The sequence below is a fragment of the Brachycentrus maculatus genome, unplaced genomic scaffold, assembly GCF_059751285.1.
Source record: "Brachycentrus maculatus isolate JH-2025_06_01 unplaced genomic scaffold, ASM5975128v1 h1tg000093l, whole genome shotgun sequence".
Classification (NCBI taxonomy): domain Eukaryota; kingdom Metazoa; phylum Arthropoda; class Insecta; order Trichoptera; family Brachycentridae; genus Brachycentrus; species Brachycentrus maculatus.
This window is the reverse complement of record NW_028280847.1, coordinates 134,571-148,001: the sequence shown is the minus strand read 5'-3', so window position 1 is coordinate 148,001 and position 13,431 is coordinate 134,571. Positions and strand designations below refer to the sequence as shown.

Genomic DNA, 13,431 nt, shown 5'->3' with positions numbered 1-13,431 from the left:
AATTTTAGGTAACTAAGGTTTTTAATGTCTCTTAGTAAGTTATGGTTACAATCGTTGATAATAATAATATTGGATAATTTATAAAGTGCCATTTATTTTTATCATGTTCGGTAATTACAGTCATTTAGAAGAAAAAAAATCACCGAGTACAATAGTTAAACTGTTTTTATTTTTTATTTTTACAAACTCGATCAAAACATACAAAACACTAATGGTATAAACATATTACAAAGTAGATGAAACTATCTTGTCACCAATTTATGCATCATATACACAAGAACAATTGCAAATCTAGCCATTCAACTAAAACAGGACATTGACAAAATCCATTCTAAGATGTCACATTCACAAATAACAAAATAATATCGTAGGCAGTTAGAATATTTGTCTGACAGATATATTTGCTACTACCTGTAAATTTTTATTATTGCTAGTGAGAATGTTTTGATGGTTGACTAATGTTTTTTTTTATGTGCTGGTATCTGGCTAAGGGCTTGTATTTTCAAAAGGCTAAAAGACAGTCCAATCTAGTGTGCGAGTGATGGAGGAAGATATCTGCTTCGAAACTCAGAGAGCATTTTAATAATTGTTTGGAAAACAATTGTCTTAAATATCTCTCAAGGTCATTTCATTGTCTCGGAACATCTATTAAAGACTGTTTTAGTGGAATAGCTTAATGACTAGCTTCGCAGTTGTCCTCATGTGAATGACATAATAGAATTATTAATCAGAAATGATATTTTTTACCAGGATTATACAGGTAATATAAATTTTTGTTTGGTTTCGATACCGACAAATATGATACGCTTATATTCGATTAGTAGTCGTACTATATAATATATACACTTTTGTTAAATATTTATTTCTGTGACCTTAATATAAATACCCGAACGACTTCTTAAAACAATGTTTCAAAATATGTACACAGTAAATAATATTTATATAATTTGCGAATGGCTTGAACACATCATTGATACTTATGATAAATGTAATGTGAATTGTACTAATTAATTATCTACGATTATACTATGTCTTCTATATAGTAGGTACCCAGAGATATTCAGATAGTAAACATGTATGTATTGGTATGGGCTCGGTGTATACGGAGTAACTGGCTTACGGGTTGACAAGTAACATTCCAGCCACTAGACCTGTGTAAACATATTGACAGATTTTTAATTAATGTTTTACGTAGTAAATACCACTATTTCTTAAAATCTACTGTGACACGTGTTTCGATGCATTCCGCATCATTTTCAAACACCGTACTAAGTAAAACATTAATTAAAAATGGATAGATTTTACCACAAAGTGACTGCCGAATCAATTAATGAAAACATATTGACAGAGTTGCTGTCTACGAATTGAACATGGAATTTTTTACTCAAGCTTATTAAATGGAGTTAGTAACTGTCTTGATTAACTCGGACACTGGTTTACGCTGTGTAAACCATGTCTTATTCTGGTAATATAAACATACATGTGTAACTAAAAAATTAAAGCCTCAATGCCCAATTCATAAGTTAATTTCTCCGAATTACCTTTCGGTCATCTGATGAAGAGAAAATTTGATTTATGAATTTTGTCGATTGTTCTGTATTTATTTGCATTATATGGTTTTCGTAACCACATTATTTGATTCTGTTGAATTTCCATTATTTTCATCACCCCATGAGTCCTGAAACAATATTATTTATTATTTATGTATTCCTAAACATAATTTCTGTATTTTATTTTTAAAATGGCTAAAAAATAAACCTTAAGCCTCTGTAAAACTAGTTCGATCCTGTCTCCTGCCGATGCTATAAGAGGAACAGTGAGGCAACAGTCGAAGTCCACAGTTCTGGTTCCATTAACCTAAAATAATAATGAATAATATATTTATATATATTTTATTTTCAACTTTTTCGAAACACTTGTTAAGGTTTATCATGTGTGTATGTATATAAGATCATCAGTAGAGTATGAGGGGATGAAATAAATTATTGAATGATCATTGTGGTTTCTAAATTACCTGTAAAATCCTATCAAATGGCCTGAGTAATCCGACAATATCTGCAGGTCCACCTTTCCTTATTCGATTGATGTAAACCCCTCTTTCGTATAGGCCATCCGACACGGAAAAACCGTAGTCATCGTAAATTACATCTTTATAAAGGGTGACATGGTGAATTGTTCCTTGGTTGGCTACAGAATCTAAATTATAGAAACCTGAAAATAAGTAACTGCATAAACTCAATAACGAGGTAATCAAATATTTTTAATTTCGTTGTTATTATGTTACAATATATATTACCTTGTAGTTCCGAGTCATAAGCTGATGTTCCCGGAAGCTGATAAGTAGTAGAATGTTGAAAGTTCCCTATATTTTTTTGTCCGTCGTAGTGTTTACGTTGTCCGTTATTTTCTGACATATTTGAAAAAGCGCTATTATTCCCACTCGATCCACTATCGGAATTGTTGTCGTGGATCCGTTTGTGCGACGGTCTCAACTGAGAAGGGTGCATATTGAAAGGACTGGAGTCCTTGAAGCAACCGTTATTGGAATCGGGTTTATTCAACATATTAAGTTGGTCTTCATTGCAGTATGGCTCGCTGTTCCCATTCCTATTGTAGTGGTTTAATGCAAAATTGGTCCCCTCGTAGTTTTGATTAAAGTTTTCGTTTAATTTAAATCTATTAATATTTTCACTTGTGAATGGACTCTTTTCAGCTTTGAATGTTCGTAACGTGTTAGTGAAACTATAATTAGGTAAAGGAAGTTCGTTTGATTCCGTTTGTGAGTTTTCTTGAATTCTATATCCGGAAGCGAGTAGTTTGTTTTCATCTGTAGGTAAATATGACATTCGGTTTTCATTATTTTTAAATTGATTGTCTGTGGGATCCGTACATTCATCTTTACCTATAATTTGTAAATGAATATGTATGTAAGTTGTAACAAATAAGAATGAACACATTGTAAAAAGAAAGCGCTTGAAATTTTCGTTACCAGTCAATATGTTGTCTCTCGAGGAACCGGGGAGTGGAGGTTGACTGTCCCAGGACTCCACGGCGCTGTCGATGGATGCCAGCCCTGGACTGGACTGCGAGTTATTGGTGAAGTTATTAGAATCTCGATTATTATAAGGAATTTTTTCTACTATCACAGGAACAGTTATCTTCGATGCGGCTCCGTCTGTTTAAAAATGATTTATTTCATATTCAGTGACAAAACAATATAATCTTTTTCAAATATGTATGAAAATATCTTAAAAAATCGTACATTGCCCTTTCCTTAATATTTTTAAAAGAACTCGCTGGCCAGAATTTTGAAGCATGTTAATTGCTTCAGATAAAGGTTTTTGATAAACACTTTGTCCATTTATTGATAAAATCTGGTCACCTATTTTCAATAGTCCGGATTTTTCCGCTATTCCACCTATGAAAAAAAAAACAATTCTTGGTGCAATTATGTATTTAAAGAACTATAAAGCCATTTGAATTAACGTATTTTACATTACCTACCTTTAATCAATCCACTTAATACGATTGGTTGTGTGGCATCTTCACTTCCGGCAATGGTGAGTCCCAGTGGCCCCTCATTTTGTTTGATTAATTCTACATCAAATACTGTTTCTTCGCAATGATTCATCTCTCTATTGACATTATTATTATCAGAATTATTTATTTTTTCGCTTAAGGGATGACTGTTTTTTACAACTCTAGCGTATGTACTTCCAGAATTGATAGAAGAACTAACTGAGCATGGTGATTCGATCCCGTAGTTAAAGTTGGAGGGCTTCATTGTAGCGGTACAAGCGTCTCTCCAGTCATTTCTTTTATCCATTTTCCGGACTGTTAGCGTTATTATGTCATCAGGAAAATTTTGAAGAATATTGAATGCCGCATCCTTTGATGGTAATAAAAAAATCTTTAAATTGATTTCACATTTCATAAGTAAATAAGAATAGAAATATAAATAATATGCAAGTACGTACCAAAGAGAGATTATTTAGTGGTTGAGAATCTATCGCTATCAGCTGATCTCCGACAGCCAACGTACCACTCCTGTACGCTACTGAACCAATTTTGATATGTGAAATTATCATAGGTTCATCGGCATTTTGTCCTCTGTGCTTATTACCTGGATCGACATTAGGAAATCAACTCAAACTCAAAATCAAACATTGTAAAATGAAAATCGATTGAGAAAAGGGTATAAATCATAGGTAAGAACCTGTAATGGTAACTCCGAGTCCAGCTCCACTCTTGGCAAGTTTGACATTGAAGATTCCACTGGACGCTTCCACAGAATCAGCCATACTGAATTCCGCTTTGATATTCAAGTACCTTGTGCAATTTGTATCATTGCGCTTTTGGAGAACATCATTGGCTGCATTAGCTGTTAAATTTTGCTGTGAATTTATTGAGATGATTCGATCTCCTAATTGGAGGCATCCACATCTGCAAATGGTAAATGTATGTAATTTAATTTTTATAAATATTTTTTTATATCAAGTAAATGTGTAAGAATATTGAAAGGACGGTATACGTGAAAGGTACCAGAAGTGTGAGGTGCGGTTTAGTCATATGGATGGTGCTTAATATTTACAAATTTATTGCATCCTTAAATTCAATTCGATTCAACTACTGCTAATTATGATATATAACCTGTGTATATTCCATTGCCAATTTACTTGGAATTAAATCTATTCTGATCATGGTAGATCATACTAATGAGTTATTTCATTAGTAAATTGTGTGTAAGTTAAGTTGTAAGTTTTATCACCTATCCGATATAAGAAAATGAACAAAATTCTTAGTTTTCAAACTGTTACATATCTGGCCATGTAATTTGTCACTATTGACCAATTTATTGAATTATTATATCACCATATTGATTTTATTAAGCCTCCACTCGTTTTGTGTTGAGTAATTTTGAACATTGATTGTTTGTTTCACAAAGTTCTTATCGCAATTATTTTATTTTTGTGATTAAATTTGAATTAAAAACAAATTGTAAAAAAATAGTGTTTACCTATATGCGGGTGATTGGTGAGTAATGTGTGATAAAATTAACAGCTCTCTATCTTCACACACAGTGATTCCACTATCCTGGCTTGGGGGTATTTCTAACTGCACAGTGAGGACTTCGGATCGGCACACACCAACTCCGGTCACAAAATTAAGATGCAGATAATCTAAAATAAATGTCCACACACAAACATTTAGTAATTATTTAATTGCTAAAAGTGATATATATTTTTTTCTATATTACATGAATTGAAAACAAAAATAGTTTTATTTCATAACATATTACATATTTATTTTTTCTTATTATTTCTATTTTGGACCAGTGGTTGATCGAACTAAGGGACTTTTATGGGCATTATTCATATTGTTATTTCCACAGTATAATATATATTTTTCAATATTTTACTTTCAATAAGTTGCATTCTTTTTTATCAAGACATATTTTATATATGGACACAATATCTTCCCCCTTTAGTTTTACATTGATCCTAAAGTCTTTTCAGTACAGAGTGTTGTTTGGCTGGTGACTGTAGCTGTCATTTCACAAATGTTTTTTTACTATCCATAAGAATTTTTCAGGCATTTTTGGATATTCCAGAGTTTCAGTTAATGTAATCATTTTACCAGGGTCATTTTCAAAGGTCTTGGGGACAGAGCTTTGTCTGTGTTGTCTATTTTGTCTGTGGGATTTCCTGGAATTCAGTGTTGACATCCCGGATACTGGGCTTCCAGGCATCTGACCTGAAAAATATAAAAATCATTATTTTAATTTTGAATCACATCAATCTTGATAAAACTTTTCCAGGAATATATTATGCTAGGTAGGTATATACTAAGTGAAATGAAAAATTTAACAATGTCTTTTTCTAACCCTTACCATATGCATACCCAATGGTGGATAAGGGCAATGCATCATATCTATAGTGATATCTTAATTATTAATTTCAGGACTCGCAGGGTGTCGCAGGACTGATCACCTAGTTTGTATTTAATTAACAATCAAGATAAAACTGTATATTGGACACAGTATGATCATATTGTACATATTAAGTATAGACATGGGTTTATTCCATGTAGCGCGGTGGAATGGCGTTCCGCCACTTTTTTACAATGATATTTTTTATTTTTTTGTTTTCAAAATCAATTAGATGAAACAATGTTTGCACTTACGTAATTACCATCTGTATTTATTTAATTCATTAAAATGATTAAATGTGGTGTTGTAAAGAAAATTTTAATGATATTTGAATATATTTTTTTTTAGTAAAAAGCTTGACGTGAAGTGAATTCTAAGATATTTTTTGTCAAAAAAAAAAACCTGAGTATTGTGACAATAAAGTGCTTTATGTACTATTGAGTGCAGATAAAGGTTGAAAGAAAAATAAATTTCTTTTGTTTTAGTAAAATGCAGAGGGCTGATCATCTTTTCTTCATGTGTTTTACGATCAAGATAACACTGCATTTATATGATACAGTGCCCTATGCACCATTGGGGTGCGGCTAAGGGTTTGAAGATTAGTAAAATTAATAGAGAAAACATGTATTGATTTTAATAAAATTAATTGAGCAAACAAACCTCTTGCTTTTCCCATTCTATAATTTTTTAACAGCATATGTACAGGCAGGATTTGAAGCTGAGTGTACTCCTTTCCGCAGCAGTTTTCCATGTAACACATTACTTCTTCTGGACTGTAGGAAGTATTTTCTACGCTCAACTCATCCACTGCTAATATCTGATCTCCCGGATGAAGAGCACCGCATCTACAATTTAATACATTTTAATTTTAAAAAATTAAACAACATTTCAATAATCCAATCATTTCTATTTATTCTATTGCTCAAATGAATAATAACATAGAGAATATTATAATATAATACAATGAAATTTAGGATCATTTTATTCTTTGCTTTAAGCTAGTACGGGTTTGAGTATGCAACCCCCGAGGGCCCTAGCCATTACTGCTGTTCTTCCCTTTCTTTCTTATAGTATCTACTATTCTTCCTCCATTTTCTTTCCCGTAAAGGAGTAATGTCCTTTACTCTGAGTTCCTTTTTTACATCATCTGCATCCTGTCAAACATATTCCTATATCCATGAATCTGGAGTGGACTGATCTACCTGCCGTCATTTCATCACAATTTAGTTATCACCATGATGATTCGGTGCTGTGCCTTATGCACCACTCGGTTGCAAATAAGGTCCAGAAGAGAATAGAAGTTGATATTGGTAAAGTTATGTTAAAAATTACAAAGATAAATGCAGATGGTATACGGAACGTCACGGAGATATTTCAAACTGCTCAAAATAGGGACACTTTCTCACAAGTGACAATCAACGTCGGGGGGACCTGACACGACAGATAAAGAAGAAGAAGAGATGGTAAATAGGAAAATGTATGATTCCTGCAAAGATAAAAATAATATAGGAATAAAATAGAGATGGTATTTAGCGAAAAGTATGATTTCTGCAAGGATGAATATAATATTGGAATATATTAGAGATGGTATTATACTGTGGGTGTACTGAGAATTTTGACATAATGATGCATATTATAATCTTTTCAACTTTCTATAAACTGGCAAAGTACACTTAGTAGTTTGAAATGTCATATATATGTGGTTTTAAAAGTAAATATAATTTTAAGTTTAATAGCGGGTATTTTATTCAGGCTTAAAATAAAAGTGATTATTCAAACAGGGATTTTAGAGTTAACTTTTTTTGCCAGTATACCCACGAATATACTATAGTAGTGAAATGTTTGATTCCTGCAGATTATGGTGAATATAACATTTACCTATCAGAAATGCTTGCTGGGAGTATCGACTGGACAAATATCCCGGGTTGCATATCGGAAGTGGGGCCGAAGCATTCCTCGTTGAAGCCCTTATCAGTGAGTACGAGGCCCAGGCTCTCGTTGCACCCTCTTTCCATCTCAATGAGCAAGGGACCGGTTGCAAATTTAACGGATTCCATGATCGATATGTCGTATTCTATTGTTAGATTGGTTACAGCAGGACAGTTCTGAAGAATTTGGTAGGCCTCTGATAAGGATTTGTTTGCCAGTGAAATCTGAAAATTTATATACATATTAGTATCTAGGTATACTACCATGGGTGTCTCGGTAAATTTTTATTCAGAGGAAATATGGGAGTTTTTATTAGTTTTTTTCTGTAATTTTTTTTTATTAAAAAGAGAAATATTTGGGTTTTTATTATTTACAAAAATACTTAAATTTCATACTATTTCTGTGAGCCTAGGCGGCTCATTATTAGAAATAGGTATCAAATTGTAGTAGAGTGGGCTCGAGCCGAGAAACTCTGACTCAAGAGTCCGCGACACTAACCACGGGACCACAACCCGACACAATAGTACAAGTTGTAGATAATAATAAATACAAGTTTGTCAAGTTTGTATCTAATAACAATAAATAAAGTGTACCAACATTATCGACTTTGAGTAGCCTGTCTCCGGGCTTGATCCTGTGCGTGCGGTGCGCGGGCCCGTCCGGCCTCACGTGCGTGACGAGCAGCGCCCCCCGGCCGCCCCCACCCCCGCAGCCCCCCGCGCCCCCGCCGCCCCCGGCCGCCCGCAGCGTGACCCCCAGGGACCCTCCCTCCCGCTCCACGGGCACCACAGTCACCCGACTCGTGATGCAGAGGGAACTCTGAGAATCTGCAATTTTAAATAATTCTAATTAAAACGTCATCTTCAAACCCCCATCCGCATCCGAAGGTGCATAGGACACTGCATCATTTATATGATCATTCGGTTCGATTCCCAGATTTTTTCACCATAATATTTATTCAATACTACCCTGGACTGGTACCTGAAGCGGAGGGCTGATCACCTTTCCTTCATGTGTTAACGATCAAGATAACAGTATGTTTATACGCAGGTGATATGAAAAGTGACACAATTCACAATTCTGCCAAATATCCATATTTTTTAAAAACTTCAATGAGGTAAAAAATTATCATATGGAATTCGAAGCGGAGATACCTTTAAAAATCTTGATAAACAAACCTCGAAGTATAAATCTATTATTTGTGTACAAATATTTGGACTTACTTTAAAATATTTACATACCAAATTCATATTTTATCTATTTAAGGATTTATGTTTTACTTTTTTTAAAGTATTAAAAAAAGTTTTAGAGGTTATTTACAGGGAAATTAGAAATCTTCAGTAATGGAGTTTCTGAGATATTCATAAAAGCCTATTAATCATTTTATAAAAACGCATACTGTTTTCAATATCGCTGAAATTTTATTTTTAGCATTATTATTTTGATTTAAATTTGAGACCGTAATTATAAGTTCGTTTCTAACATTTTCGCATGAAATCGGGACCGGGCATTAATTTTACGATTTAAAAAAAACGTAAAAAAGAATTGCCAGAGGAAAAACCTGAAAATATTATCCTAAAAAAATTATTAAAATATTTTTGTAGTACGTACCTACAAGCTATCGTTAATAAACGCGGAGATGCAATATTGTTGCGAAGAGTATCGCAAAATAGCGCCGCGAAGTCGACATGCACTTTTCAGTGTAAATATGGCCAGACGTAATGTCAGTTGCAATCATAATAATGTCAGCAAATTTAGTCACGCCATGCGTTCAAATAAATCAGCAAGTCGCCCGTTACAGATGATATACATGAAATATATATTTTACTCGGTATCCACTGGGAGATGTCGCAAAAAAAGTCAAAAAGATTACTGTCGCGGTATACCTACATCAACATTTCTTTATTTTCTTTGTCGCATCGTTGGAGATTCTGGGCTTTTGAAGTTTGAAGATTGACAAAAAAATACTGGGTGAAATGACACCATATGACATGAACAACGCATGTAAAGTAGGGCTGTGCAGTGTATTTGGAGATGGTATAGAAGACGTATTTTCGTAGACTTTTTTTCATTTAACTTGATTTTAACTCTGTTAAATTTACGAGAACATATAATAGTTAATAGTTAATCTTGAGACAGGTTAACCTTATTTCCGCTATTACTAATTATTTTTCACGTACCACCAACAATCCACTCGCGTAGCACCGGTGGTACGGGTACCACAGGTTGGGAATCGCTGATTTAGTTAATAATGTTTTTTTTTTAAAATATAAATTGTGGATCAAACGTGTGCAATATTTTTTAATTAGAGCTCGTAATGAGCGATTGAGGGTCGATATCCATTTAATGGACTATCTAATTTTGGCCTCTCACCAAGTAACCTATCTACCAGAAGCAAATACTGTATAAACATAGTGAAGGGACAATGGTAATGAAACAAATCAATGTTACAAATAGACTGCTATACAAGTATGTTGCGAACCCATTTTTTAGAGACTACCGATGCGCCTCTTTCCTCCGTGGTATTTTGCTGATGTTTTAAAATCCCGAGTAATCTCAAATGGTCTCAAATTTGTATTATTTTTATTATTTCTATTTTATTCTATTTTCTCATAACATTATTGTTCCACATATCGCTCATTCCTTTCAACAACGTCATAAATAAAAAAACTTGATTCAGGAGATCGTTTTTAAAGTGTAAAAATATTATACAATGTTTAAAAATAAATATCAAGCTACATATTGAACTTTTTACTGTTTTTTCTCCATATGAAAAATATTGAGTTTATTTTAAAAAAATAATTAAAAAAATTCATTATTTTTTTTCAAAATTCAAAAACAACACTTTCTGCCCTGTAGCGGGTAAATAATAAGTTAAAAATATGCCGCTTTTGCGGGGATGTAGTACATTTTCATTTCGGCATCAGTGAGAAAACATTCTGTCTCTACTCTGTTGGCTGGATTTAACACCAACTGTGGAGGCATGCTCCCTCTCTCTCTCTCTATACATATAAACATTATATATATATATATATATATATATATATATATATATATATATATATATATATATATATATATATATATATATATATATATATATATATATATATATATATATATATATATATATATATATATATATATATATATATATATATACACTCGCCACTGCTACCTTACCTATTTCGTTTGAAAAAATGTTTATCGAAAATAATCCATCGCGTGCGCGTCGGTCGGAGCGACGCCGGCGTCGCGTCGGTAGGTTTAAATTATTGTGCGTTTTTGATGTCGCTTTCACTTTGTCTGGAGGATTATGTATCAGATTTGGTGTTGGAAATTAGTAATGGCAGTGTTGTTACAGCTTGCCTCGCAGCCGTCATTCATTCGTCACTAATTTTATGTGAAAATTAATTTTTGTATTTGACGCCCCAGGACTTATTTTGTACGTATCCGTGAGCATCGTAAAGAATTCGTTTTTTCTGACTCTTTTACTCTCCTACACTCAATAGTGCATAGTGAACTGCATTGGATTGATGCGAAGCGGATAATATATTAAAATCTTCATTTAATATTTATTTTTGAAATATAGTATTGGTCATATTTCATTCTCGCTTTCATTTTATGCTATAAAACAAGAAATTATAGGAAATTTTATCTTTTGTTGACAGGTTTAAACAATCTAGGTATGGTATATATTCGGGCATGAGAAAGTGATTTAGCTCGCTTTCCATAGTTGAAAAACATTTAGTTACATAAATATCCTCAAGAATAAATAAAAAATATATTTATTTTTTTCTTCTAACCCATCGTGCTTAGGGCACTCCGTCGTATATAAGTTATCTAGATCGTTAAATAAACGATGGAAAGGTGATCAACCTTGCACTTCAGGTACTAGTCCAGGGTTATATTGAATAAATATTAGAGTGAAAAAATCCCTTATATTTATTTGACCCCCCCCCTGGGAATCTAACCCGGGACCCCCAGAACGGTAGCCGAGCGTGCTGACCATTACACTATGGAAGAGGACGTGGATGTGTTTTTTAAGTAAAAATTATTAGGGTGTCTCTTTTTAGGGAGCAGAGTCTGAATTCATAGCTGCGATTTAATTTTTGAGTCCGATTTTATTATTATTTTTTGACATCTCATCAAAGATGAAGAAGATTATGGAAGTCTGGGTATTTACGGGGCTGACGACCGTCATAGGCTGGTTTAAGTGATCACTTTACACACGTGTAACATTAACCAATTCTACCCTTATTATTACTACCTCTTATTGACAACCACACTACTCAAATTCTTGGAAGTTCTATATGTATGAACCCATTCAGAAACATTGTTATTAATTCACTAGAGACATCATTTGGTGAAATGAAAAGAAGCTTTTTATTGAGCAGAAACTCTTATATCTGTATGTGAGGATTGTCCTCACATACCCATTTTGTTGTTTATTCGAATGATCAAAACCTGCCTAACTGAACTGGCAGCACTGAGCAAACAATCTTCGCACTATTGCTCCCGCCATACATACTTAGATGGTTCATTGTTAGAGACTCACCATAGTTCGGGAGATAGTACTCCACCTCCATGGAGGCCCTCTCCTCCACGTTGTCCAGGAGAGCGAGGACCTCCTCGTTGGTGAGCCTCGCCGTGGCGATCCCATTGATGCTGCAGATCCTGTCTCCCGGCGCAAGTCTGTCAGCCTCCTGGAGAGACGAGTCCTTCTTGAATCCGGCTATAGTGGGCAGCAGTCCCGGCTCGGAGCGTCCTATGTGGACATTTTGATCATGTTATCAATGGAAACGCATCATTATTACAAGTAATTAATAAATTTTAAAGTTATAGTAACTGTTTTTTTAAGGAATAACCCACAAAGGCTCTACTTTTAGAGGCTTGTCTGCAGGTAGAATAGTAAGGATAGGGATGGTAATTGTGAAAAATACATCACGAACACCCATACTAATTGAAAATAAATCTTTCTTGAATATATTTTGCAATTCGCGTGAACCAAACCTTGACTGTTGACTCTCGCTTTACCGAGGGTTCAATCGTGAACGTTATCGAATCGATTAGTCGGTAAGCTTTATTTTATTTCTATTCGAAGAAAAACAACTACCTACCGATTTCTTCCTTAAAATACATAAATACAACCGGTCTCGAATTGCACGCCATTCTTCTTCATTCTTCAAACCCTCATCCCTATGCACCATCGGGTGATGGTGCATAGGGCACTGCATCATATAAACTCAGTGTTATCCCGATCGTTAAAACGTAAAGGAAAGGTGATCAGCCCTCCACTTCCAAAAATCACTTATATTTATTTGACCCCCCCTACTGGGAATCGAACCCGGGACCTCCAGTACCTACGGTAGCCGAGTGTGCAGACCATTACAGGTGGAAAACAATGTAATGCGCGTGCAATAAAATAAAAGTTGCATACAATAATGAATATCGACAATCGTTCCAACTGCCTCGATACTGGCAGCGCTTTGGAAATGATTACCTTCCCCGTCCGTAATACATCATGGAGCGTCTGAGTGCATTTGGAACACAATAAGTAAGACCATTCGACC

At 34.1% G+C, this 13,431-nt stretch overlaps 1 protein-coding gene across 1 annotated transcript in view; it reads right to left on the bottom strand.

The window, feature by feature from the left end:
* Positions 1-398: 398 nt before the first annotated feature.
* The window catches only part of Grip (Glutamate receptor interacting protein), a 30,443-nt gene continuing 17,410 nt past the window's right edge, over positions 399-13,431 (bottom strand). Inside the window, exons 3-17 of the mRNA XM_088258382.1 lie at positions 12,417-12,626; positions 8,456-8,685; positions 7,808-8,082; positions 6,590-6,774; positions 5,638-5,754; positions 5,018-5,180; positions 4,217-4,443; positions 3,978-4,123; positions 3,505-3,889; positions 3,263-3,418; positions 2,990-3,175; positions 2,297-2,902; positions 2,015-2,211; positions 1,759-1,857; positions 399-1,678 (exon numbers count right to left, since the gene is read on the bottom strand). Of these exons, the coding sequence (XP_088114508.1) occupies positions 1,610-1,678; positions 1,759-1,857; positions 2,015-2,211; positions 2,297-2,902; positions 2,990-3,175; positions 3,263-3,418; positions 3,505-3,889; positions 3,978-4,123; positions 4,217-4,443; positions 5,018-5,180; positions 5,638-5,754; positions 6,590-6,774; positions 7,808-8,082; positions 8,456-8,685; positions 12,417-12,626 (3,251 nt within the window). The 3' untranslated portion in view covers positions 399-1,609. The remainder of the gene's footprint in view (positions 1,679-1,758; positions 1,858-2,014; positions 2,212-2,296; positions 2,903-2,989; positions 3,176-3,262; positions 3,419-3,504; positions 3,890-3,977; positions 4,124-4,216; positions 4,444-5,017; positions 5,181-5,637; positions 5,755-6,589; positions 6,775-7,807; positions 8,083-8,455; positions 8,686-12,416; positions 12,627-13,431) is intronic.